At 35.2% G+C, this 18,086-nt stretch overlaps 3 protein-coding genes across 4 annotated transcripts; all 3 read right to left on the bottom strand.

Moving 5' to 3' along the window:
* Positions 1 to 241: 241 nt before the first annotated feature.
* LOC120630690 lies at positions 242 to 3,601 on the bottom strand. The gene is made up of 4 exons (XM_039899968.1): positions 3,449 to 3,601; positions 3,112 to 3,359; positions 2,399 to 2,553; positions 242 to 527 (listed from the first exon to the last, which is right to left on the bottom strand). The coding sequence occupies exons 1-4, from the start codon at positions 3,587 to 3,589 to the stop codon at positions 310 to 312; spliced, it is 762 nt and encodes a 253-aa protein (XP_039755902.1). The 5' UTR covers positions 3,590 to 3,601; the 3' UTR covers positions 242 to 309.
* Positions 3,602 to 3,809: 208 nt separating this feature from the next.
* LOC120630689 lies at positions 3,810 to 13,083 on the bottom strand. Of its 2 annotated transcripts, none has more exons than XM_039899966.1 (5): positions 12,959 to 13,083; positions 7,719 to 8,118; positions 6,027 to 6,183; positions 5,534 to 5,688; positions 3,810 to 5,425 (listed from the first exon to the last, which is right to left on the bottom strand). In XM_039899966.1, the coding sequence occupies exons 1-5, from the start codon at positions 13,023 to 13,025 to the stop codon at positions 3,838 to 3,840; spliced, it is 2,367 nt and encodes a 788-aa protein (XP_039755900.1). In that variant the 5' UTR covers positions 13,026 to 13,083; the 3' UTR covers positions 3,810 to 3,837. The 2 variants fall into 2 exon arrangements, with proteins under 2 accessions (XP_039755900.1, XP_039755901.1); XM_039899967.1 differs by lacking the exon at positions 12,959 to 13,083 and adding an exon at positions 12,746 to 12,811.
* A 2,368-nt stretch (positions 13,084 to 15,451) lies between these two features.
* Positions 15,452 to 17,711, bottom strand: LOC120630441. The gene is made up of 2 exons (XM_039899678.1): positions 17,614 to 17,711; positions 15,452 to 17,511 (listed from the first exon to the last, which is right to left on the bottom strand). Exons 1-2 carry the CDS (start codon positions 17,663 to 17,665, stop codon positions 15,560 to 15,562), a joined length of 2,004 nt encoding a protein of 667 aa, XP_039755612.1. The 5' UTR covers positions 17,666 to 17,711; the 3' UTR covers positions 15,452 to 15,559.
* Positions 17,712 to 18,086: the final 375 nt, after the last annotated feature.

Raw genomic sequence — 18,086 nt, 5'->3', positions numbered from 1 at the left:
TTCTTCTATCCTTCCGAATTATTCGCAGAACTAAGAACAGAAACCGTGTACACGACGTTTATTGAAGCATCAGAAACCACTCCACTATTGTAGTGTCGCTCGAACAGGCGGTTAGTCACTTCGTTGAATTTAGCAGTTGACAGTAATTATTTTACCTCTTAATGTTCTGAACGTTTACCTAAAATGGGGAAAATGGGAAAAGTTTGCGAGCTGGTAACATTCCGCGGGTGTGAAGTTAGACGTCCGCAAGGCGTTTTCACTGTTTTCGGATACAATGCACTGCATGTAAGGTCTGAATGTTCTGTGATCCTAATGTTCAGTATCGCTTCTAGCTCCGGATTTGGCAGCGCTTGGCTTCTGGTAAGCCGGTGCAGCGCTCTTACTGCGTGGCTTGCGACGCACACGGCGACGTACGCGCTTCAGTTTGCTCATCTGGGCCGGAGGAAGCTGGGTTCGAGTGCTCTTTGCTGCTACTTCTAGCTTCAACCGAGCGAACATGTCGTAGTTGGTTATGGCGCACATTTTACCTGTAATGAGAAGCATTGTAAGTTTAACATTGTATTTATCTACTTTTCAGCCTCAAACAGTACATAGGTATGGAATGCACTCCCTGATGACATTCGACGCTTTAAATCCCTTGCGATTTTTAAAAGACGTGTAAGGAGGCACTATTTGTCACTATAAATATGTTAATACTATATGTATATGTGTATTTATGCATATATATAAATATATTTATTGTTGGAGAAATCGTCACAATACGTCATCGTGGAGGGGACAACGCGTAGTGGTGGTTTTAGAGACTATAAAAGGCGGTGCGCGCTTCATTCGAGAGAATCTTCGGGTACCGTCAACTAGTTTAAGGGGGACCCCTGTCCGTTTGGAAAGTCAACCAGCTCATTTTGGTTTTGTTGTAAATTAGATTTATAAATTGAATTTCTTTAAATAAGTTATCTGTTGAGTGTTTTATTAGTTCCGTGTAAACTCTTGCTTCTACTAAACATATATGTGTGTGTAGTCATGATTTATTTTTTTTTATTAAAATTTTACCTCTGGTTCCTAAAATTATATATAATTATTTTATTTGATTATTTATGTATTTTTTGTAGGATTGCGAATTCCCATCTCTCATTGCCTTATTCCATTAGTTAAGGTAGCCTGGAAGAAATCACTTTTAGTGATGATAAGGCCGCCTTTTGCTTATAATTTATGTTAAAATAAGTGTTCCTGTGTGTGTTTCCTTTATTATGCAATAAAGTTGTTTAAATAAATAAATAAAATAGGTATAACTAATGATTCACAGGTAAGTGCAAGTTACGTACCTGATCATCATCAGGCTATTAACGTACCGCTGCTGGGCATAGGCCTCGTCACTCGTTAAGAGAGAGTTCTAGAGCAAAGACCCACCACGCTGCTCTAATGCGTTTTAAGTAATAAATCTGCGTTTGTAGAAAGACACCCATAAATTTACTGCTTATAAGTATCAACATCCTAACTAGGCATACTTGTTTGTAGATAGTCAGGCAAAGAATTCAAAATTCTGAATTTATTGTTGTAGATCTCCTCTTGAATAGAATATTACGTGCAGTTTTTTCTGAAACTGCCGTCAAGCATAATTTTTGAGCAAAACTTGCGGAAATCGAAACCAAAACTTTGGTCATAGCGTGATACCGACCTGGGATTAAATAACAAAAAAAAATCGACGCACTTATTTATAAGTATCAACTAATAAATAGTAGTTCAGCGCGCTAATCTGTGGAAATACCGGGCGGCCTATGAGACGCGGTGGGTCGTAGGATGAATTGAATATCCAGAGGCAATTGAGAATCCCAAGGATTCCTACTATCTTTGATTTTTATAATATTATATTCTACCCACCTACTGTCAGATGTAAATTGCAGGTATTTTTTGAATAACTTACTTACCTGATTTTGTTTGAAATCCTCAGATTTATGGAAGTATGGTAGATTATAAAAGAACAAGAAATTGGTATTCATAAAATTATTCAAATTTCTTTAGCTTCTTAAGTTCTTTAGTTTAATTTGTTTATGATTACTTTCAATATCGGTTTCGTAAACGATTTTATAACTTTCTCACAGTAGGTTCCTAGTAGGTAGGTTCTTCTCGGTAGAATCTGCCTTCCGAACCGGTGGTAGAGTCACTACACACAGACAGACTTGACGTTTCAAAAGTGCTTATATTAGGTCTACTTGAAATAAATGAAATTTTGAATTTTTGAATTTTTGAGTGTACAAACCTATCTACTATGACTTATGTGACCTCATGACTAAATAATCAATAGCTTCGTACGATTTCCGCAGGTAACAGTAAGTAAATGATAATTTGAAATAGTGCAGCGTAACAAATTAACGGTAATGAGTAATCGAGGAGTACACACCATTGCAGTATTCTTCACCGCACTCGGAGCATGACACGATACGTGTCTCCGTCACACCCGACCGTGTCTTCGTTTTTCTGATCATGTTGTTTTTAGCATATTCTCTTTTGTCCCTTGCTTTGGTTCTTAGTTCGGACTTGCCTAACTCTACTAACCTGTGAGGGATAGATATTATAACTGTTTAGAGGATTTTTCGCTGGATTTTTAGATTTTGTAGTGGTAGGTAGTTCTAAAGTTTATATATACTTTTCTAAAAAATATTTCTATAATAACTGTTAACTGTATAATTATAATATTGAAACGGTGAGAGCCCAGTGGGTAGGAGCTTGACTTCACTGACGGGTGGCCGAGTTCGAATCCCAGCATGCCTCACCTCTTAACTTTTCTAAGTTACGAGTATATGCGTTTTAAGTAACTAAAATTTCACTTGCTTGAAGCAAGTGAAATTTTGAAGGAAAAAATTCGTGTGAAAACCTGCATGCCTGATAGTTATACATAATGTTCTCAAAGCTGCGTGGAGTCCACCAATACTGGGCCAGCGTGGTGGACTGCGGCCTTCCCCTTCTCATTGTGGGAGTGCCCTGTAGTGGACCGGTAATGGGTTGATAAGATGATGATAAGATGAGTTATAATATTCTATAAGCGGTTTCTTATTTAAACTTTGGGGTTAAAAGTTAATTCAATCAAATCAAAATATAACCATTAAAACATACCTGTTAAAGTATTCTTCATCTAGTTTGGATTTTGGTCTTATAGACGTTAGCATTCGCCATTCAATGGGGACGGCACAGAGTTCGTCAAATTTCAATCCTCGCATCTCCACTGGTATCGGATCCATAAATGTAAAATGTTTTTCTTCATAACCTCGCGTACCCAATTTCTCGTAAGCCTTAATTTCTTTTTTTGATGTTTTCGTTTTTTGTTCTGGTTTATCTTTAATTTTTACATCTTCAGCTCTTACCTATTAAATAAATTTTAACATACTTATTAAATATAATTTTCATTGTTTTTTTATTATAAAACCCTTTTTTTTTAAATAAAAAAACAAACCTTTTCTGGTCGTGTTTTAAAATCCGGGACTTTGTCAAGAACTTCTCGGTATTCTTCTGCTGTATTTATCACAACTTTCGACAAATCTAACATAGGCGCTTCATCTTTCTTTTTGTCAAATATATCATCAAGTTTGGACATATTCGTATTTTCAATGGACTTATTATTCGTCTTCGCGTGTCTGAATATGCTTCTGTACTAAGCAGGAATTGATACTATCGATTTAACATTTGGACTGTTTCTATAGCTTTGAGTTGGTTTGATCAATAGCTAACGAACATGGATTACAAACTTTCAAGAAATATTGCTTGTAAAAAAAATACCCAACTTATTGACTACATAATAGGTATGTGTGCTCTTTTTATAAATAAGTGTTTTATATTTATATTTCAAAGTTTCAACTTCGACATGGAATTTTCTTGGGGTTCAGATTTTTCATTGATATCTTTTTTACGAGTTAGTATACTCATTTTATCACTGTTTCTTCTCGGGTTATCTAGATCACTCAAACAATATTTAGAAGATCGGTCATTTACATCATCTGTCCATATCTTTCGGCTGCCATATTTGTCATTAATAAACTTTTGAGACAAAGTAAGCCTTTTCGATGGAGATACTTTGGGAGATTTCTTTTGTTCTATTTTAACGACACCTGTTATTTGAGCTGAAGATGTAAATTCAGGAACTGTATTATTAGCTATTTCACATGTATTATTTGCTGAGTAATCTAGACTACATCTCTTATTCCTCCAATAAGATTGACTTAATGAGTGCCTTTGATTTACGTTGTTGTTAGATTTTTCACTTCTAGTTTGTGGACTAGGAGACCGACTGTCATCACTAGATTGAGAAATGTATTGCCGTACGTGTGGTCGGTGTTTTTGACGTATTTTTCTTTTTTGTGTATAGAATGGATCTTTTTCACTTTGTTTTTTATATTGTGCCACAGGTCGGTTTGCGCCCCACTTAGGACGACTTTCTATATCCTTTTTGTACCTTTCTTCCGACCTTAAACGTCGGTCTTTTTTTATGGTACTCCGATGGTCCTGAGGTGCATTTTCATCTATATTTGGGTAATGCCTATCAATCGTTCTTTCAATTTCTTCTTTTTCTACTCTTTCGTAAAACGATTTACAAACAAAGTCTGTATCGGTCTGTGTACATGCATTCTTTGTTCTAAGAGAACGATATTTACTAGGCGTAAGTATTTTCTGAATTTCTCCTAATTCATGAATATTGTCAATAGAATTTAATGACATACTGTATACATTCTTAGTTTGTGGTACCAATACTGCTAGTTGTATATTATTTGACTGGCCATTCACTATCTCAGTAGCACTGGTAATACCAATTGGCACTATATTAAATTGATTATCCGTTAGAGTAAGAGGTGGCACATTATGGATAAACAAATTTAAATTACTAGCTGCTAAAGACCTAGGTGAATTAAAAGCCGAAGTTTGTTGGGAGTTATTTTCCTTTTGACTTGTCGCTGACTGAACATTGTAGGTTCTATGAGTTTTAGACGGACTAGAAGTTTTTGTGGGACTCAACTGTGTTGTGTCGCATGTAACGATGTCATTCAATTTTTCTTGACCGATCGATTCATTAACTAATAAAGCTGTTTGTCTATGAAAATTAAATTTCTTCTCTTTATCCTGCCTTGCTTTTTTTTCCGCATCTTCAAGAGCTCTTTTTAGGGTTTCCAATTTGCGTTGCTCAAAGAGTTGTTTTTCTTTGCTTCTTCTTTTTTCTTCTTCAAGTCTAAGCCTGTCTTCTTCCTGTTGCTTTTGAATTCTTAATTCTTCAATACGCTCTTCCCTTAACTTTTTTTCCCTTTCTTCCTGTCGGAATCTCTCTCGTTCCTCTAATTGACTTAGTATAGCAGATTGTAACTCTAAGGCTTTTATTCGCTTATTTTCTCTTTGAGCTTTAATTTCGGGCTCTAATGGAGCATTTTGTCCTCTTAGAAATGTTCTAAAGCAAAAATCATGGTTGAAAATTTATATATACACAGAAATTATAGTATTTGGTTTTTTTTTTTTTTTTTTAAATAAGAGAAGTTGATCAAAGTCATTTACATACCTGCCCTCATCGCTTCCATTATAGGATGATCGATCGCAATCCAACCCCGAATTAGTAGAACTTCCTTGGTCAATGACGAGAACATCAGACGCGCTATCGATCATGTTCAGGCCACGTTCGACCCATGACGGTGTACCCTTCTTTTGATTTGGCATCTAGAGAATTATCAGGACCTTTTATACCATTTTATATGATAGAAGACAACGAAATATAAGCTTAATTTTCCATAATCCCGGTAACAAACAGAAGATCTGTTTGCACTGCATAATGATTGAAAGAAGTATAAATTACACCGTACCGATATTCCTGTTTTTTGTGGTATAATCTACAAAAAGCAAATGAAGTTTCATATTTATTCTATATCATGAAATTCCGAAAAGTGTGTAATGCCTATTTAGTATATCAGATAACGTTACGGAGCAATTTATTAAGGCTGGAATGAGAAACAATACCTACAAATGAAATTGTAATAACTTAAATATTAAAAGTGTACCTGAGGCAGTCTAGCGGTGGGGGCAGTGGGTTCCCACAGCCTGCCGGTAGCGACGCCCCTGTCCCCCCATCGCGGCCGTCCCTCCTCAGGGCCGGATGTGCTCCGCGCGGATAAAGCACCGTCCGTCATACCTGACCGCCCGCTTGAATGTTGTTTCCTGATTTAAACATATTGACAATAGTTAAACAGTTTTTCGTCACTTCCTATTAGAAATTATTTTTAAAAACGACGTAGATTCTGATCTTTCCTATTTTTCTCCTTAATAAATGCCGGCCTCTCCTTTATAAATGACGACCTATGACTGTTACTAAATTCATATTAGTTGTTGTATGCTCTAGTTCTACATTCGGTTAATGAGAAATTAGAAAACGTTCTAAATCTACTTTTACTAAGTATTAATATATAATCACGCAATTATTCGTTTACATCAATGTTTTTGAATTAAATAAATAATGATGAATATCACAAAACCTTATAAAATGAAACAAATGCTTCTAATTGTTAAAATAGGAACAATGACCGCTTTTACCCATGGTACAATATCCGGGGAGGCCCTGCCCGTGGAGTTTGTGTATTTTATTAATCAGGGTCAGGTGGGGATGGCCTGAATTCACGTCAATTAATGAGGTGAAAATAAAGGAAAAGCTTTAGTTCGTAGCTTGAAGGGACGAACAAAATGTACAAATGCCTAGGAAGCGTAGATTTTTTTCTAAGACCTCTTCCCAGGTCAGGCCAAAATGTTTAATGGTTTTTTCTGTTAAAGAGTTTTCAGTACGAAGTTAAGAAATTGGCGGTGTCAACCCACGCGCTACGGAGATAGTCGTTAAAGCCCACCAATCCGCATTGGAGCAGCGTAGAGCGCGTCTATTCTCTAAAACCGTCTCTTCTATGAAACAAAAACCTAGTGCCCAGCTGTATGCTGTGGGTCATTGTAAATTGTTCTGGTGTCTCAACTTATAAGAACCAAACAGTGCTTATAGGAATACCTTTAGTAGATCTACAGCGGTATTTGGATTTAATGTTTCTTAATGGATTTAACTAAAATCTTAAGTATTTTTTCTCACTTGTCTTGTTAAGTAACTCCTTTACTCTAAAAAAATTAAACAAAGCGGAATCGACTTCGTTATACAACTAAGAAGCAAGAAATAAATATTTTCTACCATCTTTTCTAAGTCGGTGCCAAGTAAGGAGTTCGTCCGGCACTTAATCATAAGCTCCTTTATTGTGACGAGCATAAATTGTTTACCTACTACATATATACCATAATCGAAGTGCAACCAGTAATACTTGTTATTGTTTAGTCCCGGTGGCCATCAGTTGTCTTCATCATCAGTTTCACTTGACCAAATAGCGGTTATCGATAGCAAATGCTCAAGTTACTTTAAAAAATACTCAAATATCTCTAGATTTCCCTATAATATTTGAAGAGTTCTCTTAATTTCTCCAAGATCCTTCAATAGATGAAACATGGTGAAAATGGGACCACATGGGAAGTATACCGTCTCAAACTAAAAATATTATTCAAATCGTTTTACAAATGACCGAGCCTTTGAGCTGACAAACATAAAAAAAATAACCGAATAGAGAACCTCCTCCTTTTTTGTAAGTCGCTTAAAAAGGAATTGAAAGATTGTTTACATAATAAGGCATGTTAGATAAAATTGAATGCATAGGGTTTTTGTTAAGTGTTACCTGTTATCTTTTCCATTTTCTTGCCAGGCGACAATGTTATTGTTTCTAAGGTGAAGGGGTGCGCCGTGGAACGACTCGCACTGGTTCTTGATGTTTAGAGTTTCACTGCCATATCCTGAAGTATCACCTTCTGCATCTTCGTCGTAAAAAGCAAATCTTTTAGCGCTGGACAGGTTTCTATTTAAAACTTCCTTGTGTCTTTTATCTTCTAGTGATTTATTGAGATCGACATTGTGTATAGGAGGTAGGCTTGGACTTCTCTGCCGCTGTATCGGCTCTTGATATTCGTATGAGGATTGCTTGTGCAATTCAAGAGAACTTGCAAATTGGTTTCGTACTTGCAAACGACTAGTGTAACGCTCGCCAGAACCCCACGGTAGATAAAGGTGTGACATCTCCTCTGTATAATTGAACACCGATTAAATATCTTATAAATACCATGAATACTCAGAGAACCTTACATGACGAAAGTCGTTGCCAAATGAGCGTGTAATTTGTTCGTTAATGAAAAAAGTAGCTTCACAATACCTTCAAGATTTTCCCCTTAACTTGGTAACTTAAGGGTTTTTTTATGTTTTGTCGATAAACCAACATAAGTGGAGCAACGGAAAGAATGCATGCCAACATTATTCCACCTATTTTACAACTGCCTCCTTATGCAGGACGTAATACGTTTTACCAACATAAATCATCCAATGAGATTTAGTATAGCTAGGTATATTGGCGGTGTATAATTAGATTTAATAGTTATATGTTTCATGTGTATATTAGTTATACCTATACGCAATCCAAATCGCAATCTAGGTAATATTATAAATGCTAAAGTGTGTCTGTTGTTTTGCTACTTATGTTCTGCTCAACCGTTGAACACAACTGGAAAAAATTTTTGTGTGATGAGGATGAATATTTATCAGTGTCTGGGAGTTTGTCTGTTTATTATAAGTAGATATGTGTATTATATTCATAAAAATATTCATCAGTTATCTCAGGACCCATAACACAAGCTTTGCTTAGATACCAGATGGCGATGTGTGTATTTATTTATTATTTTATAAATGAAATTTGGCACACATGCAGCGTGCATCCTGAAGATGATATTTACTCTGGGAAATGCTGATGTTGAAAGTAACTCGCGGTATTTAAAATAATTGCATCGGTTACCCTACGCCTAGCTTGACCGCTATCTTATCAAGGTTTTTGGCATAGGAATAGTTGGAATTTTGGACACGGCCATAGGATACATCTTATCTCGGAGAAAATAAAGGACAAACAGATAGTAAAAAGTACAAGTGGTACAAGATATTTTTTTTTATTACTAGTCATTAAAAAAATCTTGCTCAAATCCATCATGTTGTTGGTAACATTTGTTTTGCATAATTACCTTTTATTGTATAACAAATAAAAGTGGTGGTTATTTTACAAATTTTGCTTGCTTCGTTGCTCTAATTAGCAGAATATTTAAGGCCGTCAGCAAGATCAACTAGACTGCTATATTTTGTTACCCGCCACGCTTTCGTGCGCAATAAATTCACGAGAGAATGTTTTTGTTATATTATTATTTTAACGCTACGCTAAGTTTTATGTAATGGAAGATTCTATAGTCTTTAATTGAATAAGGTGCGGATTTAAAGATTCTTCTTTATACTCTCACTCTTTTATCTACTTTACAATATAAACTGATTTTAATTTTTAAAATTAGCTGCAAGTTTGATGAAATTCAGAATCACCTCTGTAACTTATCAATGTTCTTAGTTCACCAGTTAAGGCCTTATGAACTAAAATCATAAAAATTGATTTTAATAAGAATCTAGTTTTGCATAATAATAAAGTGGTTTTAGTTATGTTGAAAACTAGATCAATTTTGTAGCTTTTGTCTACCTATGTACCTACCTAACCGGTTAGGTATAGCTGCGATACAATGCACGAAAAATGGATTCTGCATAATGATGTGAATCACCTGCATATTCAAAATTTAGATGTATTATTTGACTGATTTTTGCCTACATTACAGGGGGTCACCTCATTTAAATAATAACATAAATGAATATAATTATATTTCCTGTTACTATGCATTTATTAAGTTGAAAGCGCGTGTTAAGTAACCGTTCGCGTTAAAAGGATGCTTCCTATATGATTTAATCAAATTGTTACAAAAATAAGAGCTGATGTCGAAAAATAACGGTAAATCACTGAATATTTGAATAGTAAAGAGACACGTTACATAATAAGACGGTAATGAACGATGGAGGTCAAAGAATTTGTGCTACCTACTCGTCTTTGAAGAATGAACCTACATTATATAAAAAGCAATTAGGAATGTATCTATTAAAAAAAACTCCATTGAAGTCTACAAAAAGTCATTCAAAATAGATTTAGTCGCGGTTTGTTTATCTTTTATATACCTAGATGAAGAAGAATTTATACCTTAGTAGGTACCCCGACATTATAGCTAAATAAAAGGAGTGAAATGCGTTACATTTGATTACGATATACCTAGGTATCTATCTCGTATTAGCAGAAGCCATTTTAAGTTCTGAAATCGTAGGTATTTACTTAACATAGGTTTATATGCAGTAGCTTTAACAAGTGCCTTTCTCGGAAATGGTCTATTGTAGATACACAATTTTGAGGCGAAACTGTATACGTTTGAACTAACTATGCTTGAATGTTTATAATATACTTATAAACATTCAAGCAATTCAAGGTGATTAGGTATTTCATTATAAAGTTACACATCTAAGTTATATATAGATATCTATGTAATTATAACTATCTTAACGTTCCCTTGTATCATCTTCTTAATCTTAGCAAATACGTTACTAAGTTTACCTATATCTTACTGCTTTCTAATTAAAAAGCACTTTATAGAGTGGATGCGTGAGCTTACAGAATTGTGCCAGAAATTAGTAATCCAGATCGAGGTAGTTATAAGAATAGTTTCGATTTCTAAACTGGCAAATGGCCTAAGCATAACGGCCTGTTGCTAGATTTGAAAGATATTTTGCGGTCAATGTATTACGTTTGCGGCATCTTTTAGATTTTGTAAAGTGTCAGTTAGATTTTATTTTAAACTAGCTTTTACGAATAGTTTCACTAGCACGTTTTGCTTTCAATACATATTTATAATAATGGAACGAATTTGGTACTTAACTTATTGATTTCACGCGTTTTCAACATGTCTGACTGCTTTCTAAGGAACATCCGGGTTTTAAGAATACCCAAGGAACGAAACAAGATAGCGTCAAGGATTAAATGGACATATACACTTTGTAAGTACCTTCACACAAAAAACCTAATTACAGAAAACTGTAAGAACACAAGGTACCCTGTTTCTTCCAAGCTTAGGTATTTGCCATCTTCTACCTTTTTCAGGTCTTTAAAGTTATACTTTGTCATTCGCTGACACTTGTCTTCTACAGGCTATACGCAGTTTTAGGCTGATATCTATAAGCGTGTGTAACCTTAACTTTAAATTAGGAAGCAGTTAAAACAACTCGAACCGATATAAATCTGACTCGCTAAACACTTTACTTTGGCTGAGCGATGTTAAATTAGGTAAACTTTGGTGCTAGTCTAAAATAATATATCCTACCTACCTATACGAGACGTTGCTTCTATAAGGTTGGTATCTACTGAAATTTTTATTTTTCATAGGTTATAGAAACCTGGAAACCTACGTGCCTACTATGTAAAATAAAAAATGAATAAGGATAAGTATTGTGTTTTGGTTTTTCTACGTGCACCAAGCTTTAAATAGTGCAGTGTAGTTAAAACAAAAATAAGAAACTAAGCTATAGCCTTTAGCTTATTGTAAATATGAATTATAGTTTGTGATTATTATTGCCCTGGAAAAATATATTTTTTGTTTTAGGTTATTTTTGTGTATGAATAAAATTAATTGTTAATTAAAAAAAACTAAGTATGTAGTAAGTATATTTGCGACAATTTACCGTTTCCCCAACTTGTCACTTTATTTGAAACCTTGAATTTGAAAATAATTGTGCTTGAAATCAGATAGCTGCTATTTCTATTGAAAGTTGAGTAAGTAGTAATACTTACTCAACTTGAATTAAACTACTAGAATTGCAGATTTAGGTACCTACGATAGGCACACCACAATTTATTTGATAGATAGGATAGGTTAGGCTTACTGTCTATTTCTTTTTCTGTGTCTATTTGCAGTAAGGATGGCATAATGGCTAACCTAACTAAAAAAAGGTTTTTTTTTATAATTTAAACCTTAATTATTATGTACTGAAAAAATCTAGTTTTAGCTGCAGAAAAAGCTTGAAAGAAAATGTTACGCTACAGTAAAAATACTTCTTCTTTTCTAAAATTTCACAATATGAGATTTATCATCATTGTCGCGAACAAGTGATTTAATATGTTAGGTAGGTACGTACATAAACACGAAAGTTTACGTACGTACGAACGTACGTACTTGCCAAGTGAATAAACCGAATATGTAGTTGTTATGTAAATGGCAAGTAATAACAACTACATATTCGGTGCATTAAAGCATTTAGGTTTCTAATTAAGAATTAATAAATTTCATTAAAAAGTGTATATCGTGTATGTGTAAGGGTATATCTTCGAAAATGACTAGATAAACGAATACAATTTAAACTTCTTTCGGCAAATTAATAGAAATCCGTAAAATCTGACATATATGGTAGTTATATTCTGAATTAGATTTTTAAGAAATAAAAAACCGTTTTTCTTGTCATAATGCAATACTTTCGTCGATGGGTTAAATTACATATTAAAAGTACCTAGTAAATTTGATTTAAACAGCTAATGACCGAGTCTAATTATTTGATTAATTTTTTATGTGACTAACAAAATCTGTTCAAATAACAAATAATATATTTTTTAATTGATTTATAATAAATAACGAAGTTCTGGGTTAACAAACATCGAGAGATTGTGAACTTCCTCCTTTTTTAAAATTCGGTAAAAGATCACATCTATCAATGTACTAGGCATAAATTGAACGTGGTTTAAAAATATAATCAACGCGTACATACGTGCTCAATAATTGCACCAATTTCTATCAGCCTTTCTTCAGCGAAGCGTTTCGTGCGGACAGTTAGACGATTATGGCGACAATGGTCACTAATTCTCTACTAACCCGCGACCGTGAATTGTTGCAAAACAGTGCTAAACTAGCCGAATGCACGCGCCCGCTACCACGCGGTGCACACTCCATGTGCCACAAGCACGCGGCACGCTGTACGCACCTCTCTCCTGGGCCCACTGTTGCTTCTTCTGCTGGACTAGCGACACGGGCTTGCCCACTGACAGCATCGCACAATAAACATTACACTTTCTAATAGCCCGTATAGCACGCGTTGCGTTTCCTCCCAACCGCTACGGTGCAACGGCTAATGAGTGCTCCGGAGTGCTCTTCAAAGGCAGACGCTCGCGCATAGGTGGATGCGCGTCGCGCTTCGATTCGCTTGTGCACTCATTGTTTGCGTGCACCGTATTCTGTTATATTTAAATAAATCCCACAATAGCAGATATTTTTACAGCTCACGACTCTCGGTTACGTACATCAACGCAATACTGCTCGAAATACCTGCCCGCCGTAAAGCCTCCGAACAACGAACCGTCAGACGCGGTCTAGACATTTTAACCCCCATATTTTCAGCACGCAACGTGAATTACTTCAGGCGAAAGCCTCGGAAAAGCCCTCGATCGATATTGTCATAGTAACGTTTGGTTTACGTGTTATAAAGGAAATGTGACTTTTTCTCATTTGCATTTAGGCCACCATAGGTTGACACAATAATTGATATAAGGAGTTAAGTAACTACCTCAATTAAGGCACAGCCATACTACGGGGTTGTAGTAGAAGAAGTAGAGCCTTCTCATTACATCAATTAAGTATAGCTTGATCATCACCATCATCAACCCTTTAATGGTCCACTACAGGGCACGGGGTCTCCTCTCAGAATGAGAAGGGTGTAGGTTGGTAGTCCACCACGCGCTGGCCCAGTGGGGATTGTTAGACTTCACATTCGCTTCACGCCATTCAGAACATTATGGAGAACTCTCAGGCATGCAGGTTTCGTCACGATGTTTTCCTTCACTGTTAATTTAGTTTTCTTAATTTAAAACGCACATAATTTCGAAAAGTGAGAGAAACGAAATCGGTCCAAACCAAAAGAAAACCTAAAAATTTCCTGATTACGAGATTCTTGGGGGAGAGAATTGGGTGATGTGGGATTTGTACCTACTAAAACCCCCTCGGTGCCTGCCCCAGCACATGATTCGGTTTCTGTTCCTACCTCGTAAATACGTGATGAGGTCATGATTCACTGGGACATGAATGTCAGTTGTAGCAAACTCATCACTTCATTTTGTGGCGTAAATATATATTGAGTAGTAATCTAGAGAATGGGCAAAAGTTCTATGCGATGCTATTTCCTCCAGAGTAAACGTTGCTCAACACTGACAAACACTTAATATTAAACGTTAATTTTTAAAAAACATTTATTCAGCTAATTATCTAGAGTCTAGATTGATATCTTTATGTATTCAAGGTGGATAGTATAATAAACATAATTCCTTTAAGCTCATTGGCATTTTTTGGATAATTTTAATGTAAACTTATATTTTTATTATTAAAAATTAACTACCTATACTTAAGAGAAAATATTAAGCATAAATGTATTGAGGGTGAATGCCTGGGAGTTCTCTTTAATGTTCTCAAAGGCTTGTGGAGTCCACCAATCCACTTTAGACCCTTTAGACACTTTATTGTTTTTTTTTTGTCATCATCAACGCATTACCGTCCCACAGTTTTGCCCTGTAGTGGGACGGTAATGCGTTTAAGATGATGGTGACGAAATGTATTGAGATGGCAGGTCTAAAAAAAACACAATTAAGTAGGTACCTATTCAAAGTTATTCGTATGACGCAAGGGTTTGGTAAAATATGTAAATAGAGACCTACTCGTGCTATCGGATCTAGGCCACACAACTTTCGTGATTTGTCATAAAAAATCAAATGCAGATCGGCAGCTGTCCAGCAGTCCAAATTTAAATCACGCAGTCAGTCTCACGACCTCCTTGACAAGGGGAAAGTACCTAAGTGTTCTACCTCCGACGAGCAATTTGCGAATAATTAATTTCGGAGATTTCTCTGATCTGGGTCTTGCAGGCTTAGTCAAAACTCCTCCTCTTTTAATAGTTATTTCAGGGTAATACTTTTCTTATGTTACTTTGTGGTTAGCAGTCTTGTGCATCCACACCAGCACTAGATCTGTTGCACTGCTTTAGGGTGTGAATTCAAAGTACATTTATGTAATCTAAAAAAACAGTGATATTAATTGATTTTGGGATAATGCAAAACACAAATTAAAATTGCTTTATAATAAAACCTTTATATGTACCTACATAAATAACCTATTTAGGTAGTCTATTTTATCGATACATCATTGAATGGAGTGGGTTTTGGTGTGTACGGGTCGCCTCTTTTTATCGAAATACTAGTACACAGATTGCCTATATGAGGCCATGAGAGCCAGAGTGGCCTAACTACTTAAACAATAGTTTTCAGTAGTAAGGAAAAAAGAGAAGCCCATATTTCAAATAATTGTAACTTTAGAAAATATTTATATTTTATTGTTTTTTATTGCCTAAGTCTCTTCATATGTTATATTCTTTGTTTTTTAGGACCTATGTCAATCCTAGGTACCATTATTATTATTATTTTTTATAGATAGGCCACTCTGGCATTTGGGGTTTAAGATTAATTTAAAAAAATAAGCAGTTAGTCCAAAGTATTTATTATAATAAAAGTATCCTTACATTAATAAACCTTCCTTATAAGCATCAATCACTATCTATTACTTCATCTTCCACATGCAAATCATTACCTACCGAAGCACTATCCTTAATATTATTATAAAAATCATGAAGTACCGGGGGAATGTATTGAAGAAGTTCCACCAAATCCTTTTTTTTCTCCACACTTATTTGTCTACCCAATGGATACAAAAGATCAAGCTGTAAATTAGCTATGGCAATAGAATTTCTTTTTTTCAAGTCCACACTTTCAAACAGGACCTCTTCATTATTTGAATATTTAAAAAATATTGTGAATGGGTAGTTCTTGTGGTACAGGAGCCACTGAATATTTAGCCACTTTACTTTTGATTTCTCTGCAGTGACTTTTCGATTGGTTATATTATTCTCCAATTTTTTGGTTGAATAGAAATCTTCTTTGGCCATTTTTATAATTTGAAAGGGTTTTTTCTTTCTTGCAGTCTTTATTACTTCAATCCAATCATCAGGTACGAAAATATTCTGAAAATATTTTTTCTTTTTTTCTATTAAGCCAAAGTCCTGATCACACGCCAAATAAGAATGACCGCTTACAAAAAATTTATGGTCAATATTTTCCACAACATAGTCTGGATGACTAATAATATATTGACAAAGAGTGGCCATTTTTATATTGCGATTTTGGCCACCACATTGGTCAGAATATAAAATTAACCTTTTGGTCTTAACATTTTCTTTAATGTATCGCAATAAACAAGAGCCTATCTCCTGTGGTCCTCTAGAGGCTACAGTCTCATCCCATACACACATTGTTGCGTTGTCATTTGCAGCATCATGTATACCTAGTACATACGTCCACAGCTGCCTTTTATAATAACACACTCCCGTTGACACTACTGGAGTAGGCAATGTTTTCATTAGGTCGAATACAATGACAGTGACATCTAAGTCTTCTTTAGCAAGGTTTTTATCTTTCTTGTAATTATCTTTCGCACTGTCAGCTTTTGAGAGGTGTAACTTTTTTTGTAACTCAAGCTGGTACTTTTCTTCTAGTGAATGAGCTGCATCTATCTTAATCTTCAAATTGTCACATTTCTTGCATGAATCGGATACAGGTGCATGGAATGATAAATTAAATTGTTCATTAAATATTTTCCGGAACATAAAATCGGATACCTTTTCTGACTCAGAAATATTATCACAGTACATGGAATACATTTTTGGTAAACTTAGATCTGGAGCTAAGAACCTTCTGTTCATACTCTTGTGTAGTGTGTAGTGTGATTCATACTTAGGAAATTTATCAATAAATGTTTTTACTTTTTGAACTTTTTCTTCAGATGTCTTATTGACAGGAACATGCTTTCCTCTTCTATCAATAGGTGGTGTAGGAATGGACAATTTTGTTTTTAAAACTCTGGATATTCTTCCATCAGATACTGCAAAAACTTTTTTAAAGAATTCTTTACATACCGTAGTATACAAACCATCGGAATTTGGAATAGTATATACTCGGGTATTGGAGCGTCTAGACTCAGTTTGTCGGCGATCAGTGAGAAAAGAGCATCTTTTTTTAGGTAACACTTTTACCAATGAAAATAAGTAAGATGACTGCAAAGTAAAACTTTCCATGGCATAAAACCTATCGAAGAGTGCTTTTTGCTGTGCAGCACCAACTTTATCGTGGCATTTTAGTCCACATCTACATGGTATATCTGTGTTTATATTTTTCGAAGGTACAGTTTTGCCTTTTGCATTCACATATTCCTCACCTCTCGCGCGTTTTGCCTTGCGTATATTCTTTTTCCACTTATGTGGCTGTCGAACTCGCTTTCTTGGCTTCCGTTGCTCTTGGTCGTTTTGAGGGTCTTGGTTGTTTTGAGAGTGGTTATCTTCTAAAATATCAATTAGATCCAAGGGAGTTGGCGATGGCGATCTGGATGGTAAATACTCAGAGCCTGAATCTTGATATGGGTCTTCCTCATCCACTCCGAAGATATCTGAAAGTAAAGTAATTTGCTTACGAAATAGTAGACTGACAAAATTAGTTACAACACTCAATTGACTGACAATTTTTCTTATCAAAATCATGTTTTGCTTACCTTGCATTGTGTTTTCTATGTTACTAGAGGTTCCAGCTTCCATGTTATCCATTTTAAGCCATTAATTGCAAGAAAAACCTTCGTTCAACATTAAAAACAATCACGCGGCAAACTATGACAGTTAGGCCTAACGTCAAAGAAATGTCAATTTAATTAGTATTGCCATAGTGCAAAAATGGCCTAACTCATTTAGGCCACTATAGCGCTACCAAACTTTTAAAATTTCTGATAGGCTGTGGTAGTAATACTAATTCCATCTATGAAAACAATATTGAACTAATTTTAGGCCACTGTGGCGCTATGACTTTTGCCGTTTAGAGCAGTTTTTTGAATTAAAATCAGTATTGAAAAAATGACAGTTAGGCCACTCTGGCTCTCATGGCCTCATATATAGTGTGCTTACATAATAGATTGCGTGAAAGTTAAATTCGATTTGTGTAGAATCTATATAATATACGAATAGATCGATAAGT

This window comes from Pararge aegeria, chromosome 16 (genome assembly GCF_905163445.1).
Source record: "Pararge aegeria chromosome 16, ilParAegt1.1, whole genome shotgun sequence".
Taxonomy (NCBI): domain Eukaryota; kingdom Metazoa; phylum Arthropoda; class Insecta; order Lepidoptera; family Nymphalidae; genus Pararge; species Pararge aegeria.
This window is presented reverse-complemented; position numbering and strand designations above follow the sequence as displayed.